This window comes from Dicentrarchus labrax, unplaced genomic scaffold (assembly GCF_905237075.1).
Source record: "Dicentrarchus labrax unplaced genomic scaffold, dlabrax2021, whole genome shotgun sequence".
In the NCBI taxonomy this organism is placed as follows: domain Eukaryota; kingdom Metazoa; phylum Chordata; class Actinopteri; family Moronidae; genus Dicentrarchus; species Dicentrarchus labrax.
Window position 1 is genome coordinate 8,812,078 of NW_026136719.1, and position 18,582 is coordinate 8,830,659.

At 40.5% G+C, this 18,582-nt stretch overlaps 1 protein-coding gene across 13 annotated transcripts in view; it reads right to left on the bottom strand.

The window, feature by feature from the left end:
• The window catches only part of neo1a (neogenin 1a), a 155,072-nt gene that overhangs the window by 41,167 nt on the left and 95,323 nt on the right, over positions 1-18,582 (bottom strand). For all 13 annotated transcript variants that reach the window (XM_051378356.1, XM_051378353.1, XM_051378350.1 and 10 more), the window contains exons 5-7: positions 17,505-17,641; positions 6,171-6,325; positions 5,874-5,994 (exon numbers count right to left, since the gene is read on the bottom strand). In XM_051378356.1, coding sequence (XP_051234316.1) covers positions 5,874-5,994; positions 6,171-6,325; positions 17,505-17,641 — 413 coding nt within the window. The remainder of the gene's footprint in view (positions 1-5,873; positions 5,995-6,170; positions 6,326-17,504; positions 17,642-18,582) is intronic.

Below are 18,582 nucleotides of genomic sequence, written 5' to 3' on the forward strand. Positions count from 1 at the left end.
GGCAAGGTAAAACTTCATTTGGTTTCATGTGTGGTAAATTTGCGACATCTAAATAAATCTTGCGTGGGTTTTCTTGACTTCTGGATATTTTCTGAAGAATAATCTTTATTAGGTGTCAAATGTCTGGGCCCAGATCAAAGCAAATAACATTCAGTGGTTTCAAATGGCGGTGCCAAGTCTTCTGCAAATACAGTAGGAGACTCTTGGTTTCTGTGTCATTTCACAGGGAGGTCTGGTGCTCAGGCCTGCCGGAATTAATTGATTTACTAATGAAGTTGCAGTTTGTGCGACTCTCTACATAGCCCTTCCAGTAATCTCCCTGTGCCTGTCAGTTTGTCAAGCTACATCTTTGGGGACAGCACGCATGTCAGTTTATCGTGCCAGCACTCCTGATGCCTGCACTCATAAATACACAGAGTGATGGAGGGAGAGGAAAACCAGGAGACACAGAGAGCACTCCGGCAGTGATGAGGCATCTCCATCTCTCAGTGGGGGTCTGGTACCTCTGATGGGAGGGGAGGACAGGATTCTTCTGTTGGCTGCCACAGGTCTAAGAAGGGGGGGGAACTAATGGCAGCATGGCTAAATAAAGCAGAAGATTAAGGGAGAGGAGGAGGGATAGAGGTAGTAAGAGAGAAGCAGGGAGAAAGAGATGAAAGAGAGGGAGGGACAGAGGAGGACTGCCTGTTTAAGCTTTGGATTTAACAAAAGCTTGAATAAATGTATTTGCATTAGAAATAGTGTGTCATCTTTCTTTCGTCATGAAAACACCTGAATGATAGCTGCTAGGCTACAGGACAAAGAAGCTACAATATATGTAGCGGTGTTGCACAGCATGGAGCATCAAGAGACTATGTTTTTAAATTGTGTTAGCTCTTACCTGACATTGGTTAGGAATTCATTGAAATGTCTCCATTTAATTTATCTAGGTAAAATTCACTCACAAAGTCGTGGCTAAAACAACATGAAAGCTCAGAGCTTGTACATCCAAACAAGCTTTCAGGCTCTCTAGTGAAGTACTTGGCTTGGGCACTAGGAGGCAAAATGTCAAAACATTATTCATGTGAGCAGTGGGGATGCAGAGGAGAAGAGAGGAGAGATGGAGAGACAGACAAACTCAGACAGAGGAGCATTTCCATATTGAAGCCAGCACAGCATATGGAAGGAGCAAAAATAAGTATTCACATGCAAATGGAAGTGCATCTCTTGAATTTATGCAAACATTAAAAAAAAACACACACTTAAGGGCAAACAGCAAAGTGAGTGCATCCACTTCTCTTTTGTTTGCCAACATTAAATGCAGATCTGTCTGCATTTTTCATATTAAGCTTTTAGGTGCTTGAGAATCTTAAACTTGCCATTTTTGACAAGTGGGCGCATCTAGTAAGAGTTCATAGCCTGGTAGGTGGCCTTGGGTTTGCGACTGTTAAAGTGAGAATACATAATGCTAAAAAACATGCAGTGGCTTTTCTTTTCTCTTATGCATGTCTGATTCTAAAATGTAAATGCTATATGCAGCTCTCCACTTCCAGAAGGAAACAACTTCAGCTAACCTAAAAATGAAATATATGTTTTGGCTCGGCTCTGAATCTTTAAGAACTACTCAAAAAGCAACCACACTACAAAACTCAGGTATACATTTTAATGTGCCACCTTATGAAACTTCAAACACAGTCCTAGTCTTTGTACTGTATATGGAAAGATGACAATCACATAAACAAGTGCTTTGTCTAGGCGTGGGTCACAGATGTCAACATCAAAGTTGAACAACGTGACCCATTTCCTTTTCAAGCTGTAATTGCCGCCTACCACGGTATCATGCATAAACGCGTCACATAATCATGTGCCTGGAAGAGACCGCAAATTGTTGCTGCTTATTGTCTATAGATGACATTTGACGATAATCCCTTAAATAGCATATCCTCTGCAGCTGACTAACCACCCTCACGATCATTTTGACAATAAGGTCTACATGTGGGCATATCGAAAATGCCAACAGGGAATCATTTGTGATGGCCATTAGTGATTGTATTTATAGTTTAGTGCGAGAAGGACGGGAAAATCTGCTGTGAATTTGACGAAACCTCTAAACCTCCATTATAGTATGCATGTGTCTAATCAAACTTAGTGAGAACATGTTCTGATCTTTATTGGTTCCAACTACAGCACATGTGGGCTGGAGTTAACACAATGCACTTAAATAAGCTTAAAATCTATCTTTTGTTTCTGAAAACAACAAAAAAACACCATATAATTATATGTTAGGAACTATTTTGCATTTGACAGTGGGAAAAGTCATAGCAAATTAAATAATTTATTTCCTTCTCTTTGGCAAAACATTGTGACTTACAACAGAAACTAGCACAAATACACAAACTTTCAGCATTACCAAAAGACAACAAGTCTGAATGTGGCAGTTTTACAAGGGACATTAGGAGGCACTTTGCCTGCATTATTCTGCATAATTAGGTCTCCTTGAGGTCCACTTTTGGCATTTGTGCTCCTATTTACCCACATCTGTTTGCAACTAGTTGACCCATATTGCACATGGCTGTGGAATGTCCAGGAAAATTGTTCGAGACTGCAATCTGTGGTCCTATTTTTGACCTCCACTCCCCCAAAAATCTGTTTGCCATGGTTCTAAGATTGCTGAAGCAAAGTAAAATAATGTGGACTGCAGCAGTTTGTCCACATATATACTGTCCATGTTATCTACTGGAGTTAAAAGCCAAGAGTATTGATACAGTACATATTGCTATAAATAACTATCAAGATACTATACATGGGCTAACAGCTGACCTTTTTTCCATTCCAAACACCCACAATGGGAATCATCAGTGGAGCCACATTTAACTGCAGCTGGCAGGGTCAAGATGCAAAGATTATGAGCACTAATGAATATTAGCCAACTTGCAGCCGCTGAGTGTTTAGATGCAGTTCACCCCCATTGATTTCTGTGCCGGGTGAAGACAACTTTATCCCCGTGGCAAGTCCCTGGCTTATCTCCCCCGACTGTAAGGCAGCCGACAGACAGACAGGGTGTTTTCTTGGCCCCGTTTCAGGACCATTCAAGCCTGGCAGGTGTGAGCGAGATACCTGACTGAGGCGAAACACACAGGGGCAGCAAAGAGCAGGAGGGATGTTTGAGTAAGAGTGGGATAGGAGTGGACAAAGATGCCCAGCAGTGTGGGGGCAGCCGTATAGGGGAAATATTCAAGGCAGCACAATTAACACAAAGCCCAGTGTGTTGGATTAACATAGAGAGCAGGTGGCTGTGAAAGACAAGGAGAGAGAAAGTGAGAAGAACTGGCGAGAAAGGTGGCAGATGGCTTTAGAATTGAATGTGTCCATACTGAGCAGCACAGGAGGAAAGAGAGAAGAATACAAGTAGGAGAGAGATACCACTGTAATTGAACTTAAAGAGATTCATTTCAACTTCACGTCACAGAGCCGTACCCAACAAAACACTAATAGCTGTAGAAAATGAGCAGATTTCAAATGTGTTCTCATTGATTCACCACTGCACCTTTGAGAGGAAATTACTTTGACACAGTGAAGCAAGAAAAAATAAACAGTGCCACTGCAACTTGGCTTATTTCTAGCTCCATAATTTAAGACTCCGATGATGACCGGATAATAAACTGATGAATAAACAGGAAACTAGAAAACTTTCTGGTGGTTAAGTGTGTTTGGATTAGCATTACTGTGACCAAGACAGAGGTACACACTCAGAAAAGAAAAGAAAGGAAAAGATTCTTTGTGATATTTATGGATTAAACAGAGATTAATTTCTTCAAAAGCCCCGCTTAGGGCAGACCCTGTGTACAAGGCCAGCTGCCTCAGTAATTCATCCCATTTATCATCAACTCAAACAACAAAGACGACGACTTGGGGCCATGTAAAGTGGCAAAGCCCTTATCAATGGTGTCAAACACAAATACACAATGAGCTGCAGGTCATCATTATTTCTGACTTCATGTCCTTCAATCAGAGGGGGTGACACAGCTGGGGGGCCACCGGTTGGACACTTCTATGCTAATCCATTAGCCACCTGCTTCAAGAGGGGAGTTCACGCTTGATTACATTTTGCCATCTCCCTCAATAAAGCGGGAGAGTCTGAGTCAACAGTAAAGTAATGATTTCTGCTGTGTTAGGATTGTTTACCTTCATTCCTCTTCACCGTTTTATTGTTTCTCCATTTTCCACCGTGTTGTTTTATTCAGATTATGCTTTTTCAGTTAAATTGTGTCTTGTTTATCATCTTGAATTCTTTGTTCCTTTCTTGTTTTGTGGAGAGGGTTTTACTTGCCCTGTGGGTTAGACTATGATTATTATGACTGTGCAAATGATCTTAAATCTATGTTGTATTACATTTTCTGTAACGATCAGAGGTAATGAAACAAAATTACCTCAAGAACTAGAATGTTAACACTGTTTTCCCACATTTGTTTCTATTTTCAGGCACTTTGTGTGCTTCTAGCCACTGTCCTTGGTGTCTGCTTTTGTTGTATTCTGCACTCAGCAGCTCCACGCTGGGAATTAGTGTTCAGACCTCTCGTTTGGCTATAAAGGGAAATGTACAACAAGAAAGACTATGCTGCAACTATACAGGCACTCTCACTTTACCAGCATATGGGTTCGCGCTTAGGTAAAATCCCTGCTAAAAGATGGGCCATTACATATCTAAGGGTGCTGCATCAAGGCACAGGCATTGTGTCCAGCAGCTCTCCTAGAACCTCACAACATTTCTGTAACACTAGATGTGGAATGGACTGTGTGCAAACCAAGCATCGTTTGCCCCAGATACAATTCTGTTCCCTTTGAGTCACCTCTGGTTTAACAAGATCCCAGTGGTTTCATTTCACTGTTCACTACACACTCTCACTCCTCACACCTTCACAGATGTGCACAGCCTCTAGGATCCATCTAGGTGTTTACAAATGGGGCAAACTGTATAGAGAGCAGAAGACCCACCCCAGTACCAAGCTAGCTCATGTTCTACAAGCCTTTGTTGAAAAAGAGATCTTTTTTTATCCTTCTTTCTAAAAAAGCTCAAACATTAAACTGGAATTTTCTGAGCGACAGGTATCTACTCCCGTACTCGATATTAACATTTAAGCATTTTGGCATGTTAACAGAGATAAAAAAAAAAAAAAAAGATTATGTTGTTCCCATTCAACAACTCCAGCTCCCAGAACTGTGATTCATATGAGGCTGTTAAAAGCTAAGTAATAATCACAAAGAGCATTGTGTTCAGACTGTTGTAATGTCTGATGTTCAAATGCCTGTGTGAACAGATGCTTGTATTTCCAAATATAGTGCCTGGCTGTCTGAGCAAAACTGATCAGAAATGGTTCATTTCTGAGTCATACTTGACATTTATTTCATCACTGAAATCAGTTTTATCTAGTTAAAGTAACAATCTCAAAGATCTCCACTTCATTCTTTTGGCTGCACCTATGGCGGTAAGCGATAATTGCAGGTGTGCTTTTGGACCTTAGTACCCAAAGATCCAAAGAGTGTCGCCTGTGTGATGTCGTCTGCAGTCATTCATCTTTTCTTCGTTTGTTCAACTACAGTACCCGTTAACTCACCACGCTAGCAAAGACGGGTAAAAGTACACTGTTTCACACACAAGCGAATTAAAGAGCGAGTCGGTTGGTTAGCTCCGCCCTCTCCGGTGGACCAACCGCTGCTGGACATGTCACTAACTGTGCGCTGCTTGTGATGTTCGCCGGGGAATGTCAGTGGGTCATAGGCTCAATCACGATTGTGTTACCTCTTCATTTATTTAATTGAAAATCTTTGAGATTATCACTTTCACTAACACATCTGACTGGAACACTTGTGTGTGGTCCTGGTGAGTGTCGTACCGTGATCTAAGATGATGAGCTGTGCGCTGGACTGGATGTTGCCTGCATCGTTTTCTGCAAGGCACTGATAGAAACCCTCATCTGACTTGACCAGACCCAGAACCTGCAAGTTGTGCTCCTTCTACAAAACAAGAAGAAAGGGAAAGAAATAGAAAAACAAAGACAAGGTGTTAACAATGTTACAAGAAGCATTTTAACCAATCTCAGACTCAGATTATGATCTAATGATACACTGTAATAATGCAGGTAATGATAGTACAGCTACAAAGGCACCACTTCAGTGCCAAATTAACTTACAATTATTTTGAAGTAGTCACTGGGGATGACAGCATCTCCATTCTTGACCCATTTGACAGTGGGAGCTGGTGAGCCTGAAACCTCACACTCAAAGACGATATCCATGGACTCATGGGCATAAATGTTGGCTGGCCGCTTGGCAAACTGGGGAGGAACTGTGGAATACAGATAAGAACGAGGAGTTTACATTTACATGAGAAGATTACATTTATTGTCAAAGTTCAGTGGGATTTACTAAAAAGAAAGAAGTAAGAGTCATATTTTGCTTACGAAATTCTGTAACCCATTTGTCAAAACTACCCAGCCAAATCAAACTCCAGCACTCTGGTCTCTGCCAGGAAATGAACAAGACCAAATGATGCCATGCCTCCCCTTCAACTGCCAAATTGCCAGTTAAGGGAGGGTGGAAAGAACAACAAACAGTATCATCTGACAACAACTTATCCAATTATCTTCTGCACCATTCACACAACTGTGACTTTTTTAGCAGATGGCAACACATGGAATATTTAATTTAAAGGTTCAATAACCTCTCTTCTTATTTATACAGGAATGGGTCAAAAACAACAGCCTCTGTGGTACCAATACAGTGTGTGAGCATGCTACACTAGCTAAGTCGAGCACTTGCAGATCTCCCCTAGTCCTGGTAATGAGGGCCAGAAAGGAGTTATTTGATCTGCTGGGGCGATACAGCGCCTCATCAATCTGTCCTGGAACAAGGTCACTGGGAGCGCAGGGCCCAGGCCTCGTCCTCTCTCTATAATTGGACTGTATGTGCATGTGAGGAGAGACAGAGCAAGACAGACTGTGCATGTTTGTGTGTGTGTGTGTGTGTGTGTGTGTTTCTGTGCCTTTGCTGCCTCTGTGCATTCTCTGATAAACGGCGACCTCGCTGACCGCCGTTTAAATGACTGTATTGTTAGTGTGTCGCAGTGTGTCAAGCTTCGCCATCAGCCTCGTGGGCTCTGTGATAGCAAGTTATTAGCATCTATTTTGCCGCTATTCACATGGGCTGATTGGATATTAGAAGCAGTGGGTGGATTAGGTCCTTTTCTGGCTTTATTCAGCAGAGTAGCTGGTTGTGAGGTCAAGTCCCCCTCATCTGCTTGATGTAACTGTGGCTAATTTATTCTAACATGAAATTGCTAGTTAACAGATTAGGCCTCATTCTGTTGGGACACACAGCAAGAAAACTAAGACTCTAAAATTATAGTTATTTGTAATTAAAACTACTAAAAAGGAACTATCCGTTGTATACACATTTCTCCACTCATAATAGCATCAAAATACCACAAAGCAGTGCAGCTACAGAACACATGTTTGCATTTTCCTGACCTCAAAATGCACTTTGCCCATCTGTTTGGTATCTTTATGACCTACACATAGCACACGGACCAAAGGTGGGAAGAGAGGTGCAACTCGACAGAAGTTGTACACACAAAGCCAGTCCAGGGGCAGCGCCTGGGTGCCCTCACTTTATTCCAACTCGTCTGGAAAAAGCAGTTTTAATTGCAAAATGTGATATAGCTGGACTGTACGTTATATGTTTTGTTGAATTTCATAAAAGATATTTCCACATCTCCCTCTGGACAGCCATGTAAACAAGATAATTGTGGAGAAATATCAGTGTATGCAATCATGTAAACAACTTAAGTTTTGGCAGCGTGATCATGTGAGTTATCAAAACAAAAACCTAACTGAATGCTACTTTATAAATTACATTAGCAACATCAAGAATACCATTTTGACATTGTGTACCCCACATTTTTGAAAATACTGAGTGCATTTCTTTGTGAATACACATGGCTCACTGTTCTTATCAAGTGGCCTTGCTAGCTATTTTTATATGCCCATAGGCTCAACTTTTTAATGACAGCTACAAATTCATGCATGTCACTCTGACTGTCAAAATTGTATTCTTCAGTAGACAATTCGATTCTTTTAAACTTCACAAATGAAACATATTTAACAGTGGAGGAATATCCCAGGGTGGAGTTTCCTTTGAGGTTTGATGCTATAAAATAAAAAAACAACCTTGCAGTGTTTCAAAGAAAAGCCTGCTGTACTGGATCTATTTTTCTATGACTTCCAAATGCTTTCCAGCTTTCCAACCGTACAATGTAGCAGAACAAGTCAAACACAAAACAACTGGATAGAGCCACAGAATACTGAAACCTTCCTTCGCCTTGCTTAATGAGTGTCTAGACTTTTCTGTGAGCTACTGTGGCGAATATTGACGACTGAGACAGGGATGGCAATGAGGATGGTGATGCTTTTAGACTGGATCACTGTATGATTGTCAAGACAGCCATCACCCTGCTCTGTGTGCACGCTTATGTATATGTTTGTGTGGATCTGTGTGTGTATCTGTGTGTGTGTGTGTGTGTGTGTGTGTGTGTGTGTGTGTGTGTGTGTGTGTCTACTGGTGTTCCCTGCAGGGGGCTGTGTGAGCTGTGAATAATGTGTTTCACAGTGTGGTGTCCCCTGGATATTTGCTTCCAGTAGCTGTGCAGCAGAGGCAGGTGGAATCCTTGGTTTACTTTGGTGTGTCAGGACACAGTGTTAAAACACCAGTGAGTCAGTGTGTGTGAGTGTGTGTATGAATAGTTGATCCATGTGTGAATATGAATAATTTTAAAATGTGCCTGGATACTTGTTTCGTCCCATTATTACTGGTGCTCTGTGCTGTACATAATTGTGTGTGCTTCCTCCCCTGCTGGCAATATGTGTATGGGTGGATTTTCTTTGCATAATACAAGTGTGCATGTGTGTGTCTCATCTTATGTATGCAAACATGTGTTTCTGTACGTCCATGTTGTCTCAATCTGTGTATGTATCCATATGGGTTTTTGCATTACATTGCACATTCTTTCTGTCAGTATATATATTGTATGTGTATGCGTGTGCACAGAGCCCCCTGGTGAGGTTTGCTGGTGACAGAACTTGATGGTGACTGGTACCCTACGGCTCTCTTTATCTCTCATCTCTCACTCTCTCTCTACACTTCACCACTCAGTCTCTCTCTCCCCCCCAACTCTTAATCTTCCTATAACTCGCTGTCTATCTCTCCATCTTCAGCCACCCCCTCCCTCTCTCTCTCTCTGAGCAGACATGCACCATTTCTCTAAATGGAGTTCAGACATTTGGAACCTATTGGACTGAGCAACGAGTAGAAACGCCTAAATATACCAATAACGCCTGGGCGGTGGGGGTGGAGGAAGCTTTCAGGAATCAACAGAGAGTGACATGTGTGGAGGAGTGCGTGTGTGGAGGGGCGATTCTGAATGCAACAAGTCTGATGACCTTCCTTAATTGGCTATTTGCAGCATTAAACAAGCACATGCAAAGGTGAACTTAGTCTCATTTGCAAAAGGATGTCGAGGAGCGTTACTAGATGCTAGCTGTCGGTCAGCACTGAAGATACTTTCAGAATATTCAACGGCTTTCAAAAAAATAGGTTGTTCATAACTAGGGCAATATAGATACTGGTGGTGTTTTAAATACTGGTAGTGCAGTAAAGCAATGTTTTTATTGGCAGGCTCCTGCATTCTTTGTGTATTTTGGTGTAAAAAAACATGCAATGCACATAAATGCCATGATCATGGGGGTTGACAGGATAAGCCTTTCTGCCAACAGCAGGGGGCCGTAACAGTGACAATAATGCACTATAAAAAGGTAGCAATATTCAAGCAGAAGGAATTCATGTTTCAACACCCAAGGCTTTCCAAAAAAAAAAATATCTTTAAAATATTATGAAGTAAGAAACATTCAAAATTTCTGTCAGACCATAATGATGCATACAGTGAGTTTTGCTGAAAATATATACATCCTGAACTACTAAATACCTAAAATTGTGTTTGTATATAATGGAAATTCCACATGGTACATTTAAGGGGGTAAAGAGGGTATGCTTGGGGTATGTTTGCTTGACAAGTTGTTTTAGCCCATCGCAATCTTTGCTTTTGCTGCTCACACATTTATCATCTACTCCACCCCAGCTGCAGCCCTCACCCAAATTTGGGTTTTCTGGATCCAGTAACTGACAAACATGGTGACGAGTGATCAATCCAAATCCGGGACTAAATATGTCCCTTCATAAACATATGGATGGCGCCAAGTCCATGTTTTCATATAGTTTACGGTTCACAGACACACAAATGCTCAACTCTACCATCTGGAATGTCTCCAAACAGGCTGACTTGTACGGGAACTTAAATAACACTCTCTAATAAAAGAGAAATCCAATAGAAACAGAAAAACAAAAGAAATGCAGATACACAAAAGGGAGAGAAAAAAAACATCGAGACAAATATAAAGGAGGGAGAATAGCCGAAAGAACTTCTTGGGGGCTGGACTCATCTCTCTAGCCTGTAGCTTAGTTAAAGAAGCTTTAATGCAGACTTACACCGACTCCAGTGAACTACTAAAAGAGGGCCACAAAAAGGTCATGTGTGTCTTACTGTGAGCTTGTTAAAACAAAACCCACTAGGATTCCTAAAGGGATTCTGGGCAGATTACTTTACTTAAAGCTTCACTGGCAGCCTGGAATATACTGAATAGTGACACACAGAGGGGGAAAATGTCTAGTCTCCATCTATTGGTACTAATAAAATTGTGAAATATTAAAGTCAAAAAGCTGAAGAAAGAAGATTTTGCAGTTAGTGTATTTTTGATTTGCTGGAGTCAAAAGCAGAAAAAAAAACAACTTTTGGACATACATTCCCAAACATTTAGGCTACAGCAGTCATTTATTAATGCATAATACAAGATTGTTGAAGCTAAAGGATCCAAATATGAAAGACATCTTCATATTGTTAGCTTGGCCGGACTCCAGATAGCTTCATAAAGTTAAACAATAGCTCTTGGGCATGCAGGTTTTACTCTGAGGGCAAATGGAGCTCGAACTGCACTAATTATCCATTCTGCTCTTCCAAAGATAACAGCTTTACTCTTAATCCTGGCCAAAACAAACAGCTTCAGCAGTAAGGCAAGAAAGATGCTTGCTGCTTTCTTTCCTAGTCATTCAGGAGAGCGCAATGTCCTGTTAGAGGCAGCGTCACAGAGAGGGAGTTCAATCTTTGGATGTTTTTGTGGACTCCCTCCAACAGTTCTAAAATTACTAGAATTGAGTGAAAGCTGAGGCCAGAGATTGTCCATGAAATGCTGAAACAAAGCTTGCTTGATGGTTTGGTTACGGCATATAAAGGAGTTCAAGGTGCTTCCTCTGTGCAGTGTGTTTATTTCAGAGCAAGACCAATTCTCAGCAGAGTAGAGCTCTAAAACCCATTGTTACTACTCAACCACTTACTGGAAGTACTGAAAACACGAAAAAAAGCAAAAAACACAACTAATGTGATGATTCTCTTATATTGCACAGCAGCATAGTATTCATAAAACTCCTTTATTTCCAAAAATGTTAACACAATTCTTGTGTTGTAATATTGTCAAGTATTAGGATAATAGCTCTTAAATGTGGTAGCTTTGCTTGGTTTCAGTAATGCTAGAAGAAGCAGGTTCAGTTTTATTTTGGATGTCCAAATCAGTGTTGATGGTAAATGTAGTCCAGTGAAGCAATAAATTCCTCACTGTGTGCTATATTGACCAAGAAATAGCTGCAAAATCTGTTCCTCTTCTTGACACATACAATGTAGTTGGTGTCGAGGAAGCACTACAGGCTATTGAAGCTTGGAGGTAACAATATAGCTATGTGTGAAAAAGAAATGGTCAAACGGCAGGAATTAATTTCGTTGGCAACGTTGTGTAACTTTAATTAGCACCCAGCAGCTAACTTAGCTTGCTCAGTGGGCGTGGGCGTCAGAAGCTTGCGCACAATGCATCCTGGTCTACGCAGGCACTGCTGGCACGGCTCCAGGAGCAGGAGAACTCTTTCTTGGTCAATAATGAGGAATTATTATCATTCCTTAAATTGACAACATTTACCATCAACACTGATTGAACATCCACATAACACATTGCAAATGTTCCCTTAAGCATCACAGAAGTGGGAATCTTTGTTTTACAGTGTGACAGGATGAGTAATGCTAGTCAGAAGCTGCTGCCCACTCAAACACCTGATAAGGTGGGCTGAGCTGGACTGGATTCCCCACAGCAGATGCAGCAATGTGGGACAGACTAACACGATGACTCTGGCAAAACGAATCGCTTATACTCAGTGTAACGAAACAGAAACACAGTACTTGCATGTTCCTGATCCATATGTGTCTAAATCTGTAATAACTAGCAGACTGTTTCCCCACAGATGAAGGCAGACACAAGGCGTAGACGGGAATCAGACACAAACTTCTCACCCCGCTGGTTGAGATAACACACGCCGTATGAAAAAGGGAAAATGTGTGCGCGCCTGTGGATGCTGCTCCTTATTAAATTAGTATTCTTTTAATAGCTAAATGGAAAGTTTCTTTTTATTTCGACCAGAAAATAATTGCTCTGTGACACTGGAGGGAGGGCAGGAAGGTGGTGAGCCAGAGCAAAAACAGACTAAAATATCCCCCAGATCTTATCAAATCTGTAATTCTTCCACGCGTCATTTACAACAACTATTCCTGTCACTAGCTGGAAAAAATACTTTTAGCACAGCTCGGGAAAAAAAAAAAATCCTCTACAGAATCTTCAACTGATATGTTAATAGACGTCTGCACTTGCTTTGACTTTTGTTAAAAATTACAGTCACGTGTCTTTTTTTCCCTGGTGGAACAATGTGTGCTGCACAAAGTATGTAGAAGTGATATACAATCAATGTCTCACTTTTTTCCTGGCTACAAAAGAGTAAAGAAGAAGGTGGAACTGCGAGCTGAAATCTGGCATATCTAAGTTTTTTTGATGTTTCTGTCTATTTTTGTCCATTTCTATAACAAGGTAAAAACACTCCTGCTGTCTGTGGTTATCAATCTCCTCAGCCCATAGGAAAAGGCATGGAACATTTACAGGGGGCAGGGATTTCCTGCATGCAAGCACAGCAAATGGAAAGAACAATTAAGTTGATGACATGATAGCATGGGGCCATGACTGAGCCCCATAAAACTGGAAACATACATGTTTGTGGAGAAACTATTTCTGTCTCGCAAACACGCGCATACAGGGTCCAGTTCTGGGTGGTGCCCCTGTCACACAAGACCATAATCAGAAGCTGCTGCCTCCTCTAGCCTCGTTTATTCTCTTGCCAGCTCTAATAGAGGGTGAGATGTCACAGCAAAGTCATACTGAACAGAACACACTCACAAACACACTCTGTGCATGTGCTCCCATCGGTGACGTGAGTGGAAGGGTGAGTTAAGCGTTGCCGTTACCGCTGTTGTTCAGAGCCAGACATTCTTCTTGTACTACAGAAGAACAAGTTTGCCAATAACTTCACCGCATTGCCATATTGTGCTTGTGTTTACACAAATAAAGACTCAAATCCTCTTTATCTTACTGGCACTTTGATTACATTTAATAAAAAGATACGGCACACACTGCTCTTGGATACCTATTGCTTATTTTTGACAGCTGCTGACATTATCTCTTCTGAGGCTGTCTGCAAATCATTTCACACTGTAAATAGGTATTCTTGTTTGTTCACTTGTTTAGATATAAGCTTTGCAGCCAGCACAACAAACACCAACTGTTTTCATAGAATGGAGTGTCATGGTGTCATTTTTCTGTCCAGATTTTTGTTGGAGCTTTGTGTAAATTCTTAAAAGGCTTTAAAAAAAATCTCTACCGTAATACGTGGTATGTGGTTCTGATCAGTAGGGTTCACTGCTAAGGTACTTAGTACTTACTTTCCTTAAGTAAATACCATGGTCATTTCTGGGAAACAGTTTGCACCTCATACACGATAATAGCCAATACTAATCAGATTCTTTTAGAGATTTGACTGGATTGTACTTTACTGATTCTTCGTAGAATCACATATCAAACCATGACATATATAATTTTCAGAATCAGTGTATTATCCTGTAAATCACATTTGTTAATGCAGTTTGAATCTATAAGTTCAATAATGTTGAAATATCTTGGCCCATTCTTCTTACAAACAGTACAACACTGTACAATTACCAAAGCCTATTGACTGAAAAAAAAAAAAGTACAAATGTACTCTAGGTGGGTTGTATCAACCAAGGAGGAGAACTACAGAGCCACCAAGGCAGGTTCAAAGTTTGAATAATGCCCGTGTAAATACACACATTTGCTACTGAATGCATACAGGTGTACAGAGTAAGTGCATAATTGACCTTGTGTGGCATCATTATGTATGCATGGTAGTGGGTTAGTGTGAGCACACACCTGCTGTAGCCCCGATGCATCTCTCCCTCCACAGATGAGCACCAGCTGCATCACAAACCCCCAAGCTATCTCCAGGCGAAACCTAACAATGTTTTACCATACCAAATCCCCGGCTGACTCTCTGCATCTTTTCCTAAGCACAAACTGTCCAGTGTTTATAAAAAGCCACTAGCCATAAACTCTCAATTTCTCCTTGTTACTGCAGTAAAATAAGCCCTAAGGTGTTTTAGAGAGAGTCAGTCATAGGAAACCATGTTTGGTTGTAAGTATGAATTCATACCACGCTGATTTATATACAGCGGAACTACTTTTTGAGGGAATCAATTGACCTTTCAAGTGTCACTTCTGTTGTCAAGGGAGCAAATCAATGCCACAATCTGGTTTCTTCATGAATCTGAATGAAGCAAATACAATTAGGCCTGTGAGTCTACAGCATGGGATCTAATCAAACTGTTTTATCGTATTACAATGACTGATGTCTTTCAACGATATTCCAAAAGTGCTGATCAATTCTCTACAGTCTTGTCACATTGGAGGTGGATGCTGGCAGGGGTCGGGTCAGAGACATGAGGGATTTCGGTGAGACAGACTTGAAGACTGAAAACGAGTGAAGTCAGATGTCCTCCTGTGACCTGATCCGATTTTCCATTACTGTCTCCTTTAATCACAGTGAGCGACGGGAAATGATGAAAGGGTGGTGGTGGTGCTGGGGGGTGAGGGGGTGATGAAGAGATGAAGGGATTTTGGGAAGAAAGGGAAGGAGTCATAGCATGATGTGGCTGCGTGTGAAATGCATGAACCCGAGAATGAGCCTCGGGGTGTTTCCCCATTCTAAAGTTACTTTCACAGCAAATCCTGTTGACTTGCTTTACCTGGGAAAAGCATACAAACACACTTGATGTGTTTGTGTTCATGTGAGTTTTTCTCACCAACACAAAGTTTGACAACAGTAATTAGACAAATACTGTGGGCGAGTCTGATGTGTAAGAATGATTTAACTTGAATCGGCAGGATTTCTTTTTATTTTCTAATGAATAGGTGTTAAATTGTTATGTATTAGTTAGATTTATTTATTTTTTTAGAGTTAGTTAGTTGAAAGATTTAGTGGATATATGAAACTATTTACTGACAACCAACTTTCTCAAAGGGATTTTCTCTTCTCTGATTGTCAACAGTCACATTACTTTTCACTTTTAGAGTTGGAGATGTAATTATATTAATTACTGTACCTTTAACTGCTGTACCACCAACACCATGACCTTTGCTTTATTTAAAAAAATATATTTCCTTAGGTGAACCATGGCTTAAAGTGACTTAGTAACAGATCCAATTTTATAAAGTTATTATTTGTGGGAGTGGAAAGCTCAAATGAAGACAGTAAATTAGTAGTGATGTATGCTTCCCTTTCAGCAAAACAGAAAATAAACAATGTGATGCAACTCTTATGGTTGTTGTGACTGTCACTCCTGCTCAGTGTGTTTGATTTGTTGTTTTATCCTTGGCAAATTTTCATATGGTTTGCTTATTGTCATTACATCAGGCAGGGGTGGATATGGTGTCTGAAATGGGTAACATCATTTTTTTGTGCGTTGGGAATGAGGGAATCTTCAAAGACCAGTTACTAATGTTTTGGGAAGAGGGAAGGAGAAAAAGAGAATGCGGTGAAGACAAATGAGGGAAAATAATTAACACCAGGCGATGAATCAGTTCAGTGCTTCAAGTTCTGATTATTGACAACTTGTTATGATTATAACCGACCTTGGTATGATGTCTGTGGGACACAAATGATGAGCTTCTTTATGTATTTATTATAGACCAGTCTTGCACAAATTAAGTTCCTACTTTGAAAGTAGGACTTTGAAAGTGAAGATTAGTCAGCATTCCCTTGAGAAATAGCAGCTGTTGCTTGTGAAAGTGTGATAATTAATACTCATTAATATGTCTCAAATCCAATATGTGTAGAATTCAAATTTGCTCATCAACACTGAATTTTGAGTGATAAATACTCAGCAGAACTGACCAAACATTAGATGAATGAACATCATTTCTACCTGAAGCCCATAAACAGAGTTATTTGTTGTTTTAAATTATAACAGGAAAAACCTTACAGTATATAAACAGGAATGTGTGTACTGCTGCGGTAATGTAACAGCAGGAAAAATAAAACAAATACAGCTAAAATGGCAATGCTGATTATTTTGTCCACTATTTACTTAATATTTAATTCTTCTAAGTGTGATTAGTCTGAATAAATGTGTTTGGTCACACACATAGTGTGGTGCTTTTATTGCAGAGGTGTACTGTGTTTGTGTTTGTGTGTGTGTGTGTGTGTGTGTGTGTGTGTGTGTGTGTGTGTGTGTGTGTGTGTCGTCGTCTCACTATGTTGTTTAGTACCAAAAAAAACTATGATGTTCAATCTCTTGTAATTCTAGTACTTGTCTTCCTGCTGCCAGCAATATGTGCAGCTCAAATCCTTCTGTTATTCCTGCGTGGGGTGGAGTTATATGAAATAGCAGATACAAACAGGTACAAACACTCCATATACTGCCTACTTATGCTGAATGCATTGCTCACTGTCAACACTATATCAATAAAACCATATCCCTTTTCATAATGTGCTGCATATCTCAACAGGCCCCAGCTACCTGCTTGTGCACCTCTACCTCTACTGTAGTTAGCAGGCTTTGTTTCAGGGTTGGGATAAGGGTCCTAAGGGAATTTAATATGGTAATTCAAAAAACTGTATTTGGTGAAATTAGACTTTTCAATGAGGAAGGTGGTCTGAGAGTTCGGTTGGACCTGGAATGACTCCACTCTCCACCAATGCACACTCCTCAGTACGTAATACATCCTCACTAATCTCCAATCCTAATTTTAGCCTAGCCACTTTGTTCCTAATTCAAGCCATGAGTATGTTCCCAGATTTGCTAAATTGTAACTATGAAAGCCTGATTACAATTATATGGTGCTTATGATTTTATACATTATACCCAGTTTTTTCCTCTGGCCCTACAAAAGAAAGCAGACCATGTCGGTTGTTGAGGGTACCTTGTAAGGTGAGTTGGGCCTGAGCTTCGATGGTTGCGTTGGCATTGTCCGCCATGCAGGTGTAGATGCCGGCATCCTCCTCTGTAAGGTTGGAGATCTGGATACTACCTCCTCCCAGCAGCTCCACACGACCCTCACTGGAGGCAGAAAGACACAAAGTGGTGGGAAAGGAAGAAAGAAAATGAGTTAGATCTGACAGTCTTTTCTCCGGATACCTTTTTCATAAAACAGTATTAATAACCTACGTACATGTAACTCTGTTAGCATCACATGCAGGAGACCTCAGGCTGCTGACCCTATCATCACCCGGTCTAGAGTGTAAACCAGTATTCTGTAAATCTGTTATGAAGTCATTAGAGCCCAATTTCCATTCAGACAACTGAGTGGTCCCATATTCCCTACTGGCCTGAAGTTAACTCTTTTCTTTGCGTCATCACCTTTTACTAACTCTTTGAATAAATAAATAAAATATGCTAAAAGCAAAGTCAGTTGCCCTGAAACAAAATGCAATTTATAATTCCTCTTTATTTATATTTAATATATTGATTTTAGACAGATCAGAAATCAGGTAAAATATACTAGAGCCTACAGTATTTGACAGAAATAAAGAGTCACATTTAGTGATCCTACTTGGGCATTAAGACATCCTTTCAATAATGCATGTACCAAGTCATGCAGAAGCTACAGCTGGGGCTTGTAGTTTGTACAGTGTCACTACCGCAGTTGTTACATCACCTTAATTAATGTTTTCATTTTCTTTCATCAGCTGTTAATTAACTGTGGTGACAGCAATCGAACATCAAGGAAAAGTGCTTCTGACTGCAAGATCTGCTGTTTCATTTCATTCAGTACGGACGGATGTGATTTGTATCAGGACAAAATTGAATATGATTTTGAGTGCTTTCCTTTTCTCATACAGGCTCCAAGTACTATTCACTCTGTGTTTTGCTCAGACTTGAAATTAAATATTTTCCCCACCAGTTAAATCACTATGAATCTTTTCATGTATAAAAGATATATTTACATACTGCAACACACAGTGCCACGAGATAGGACTAGCTCACTGAAAATGGAATAA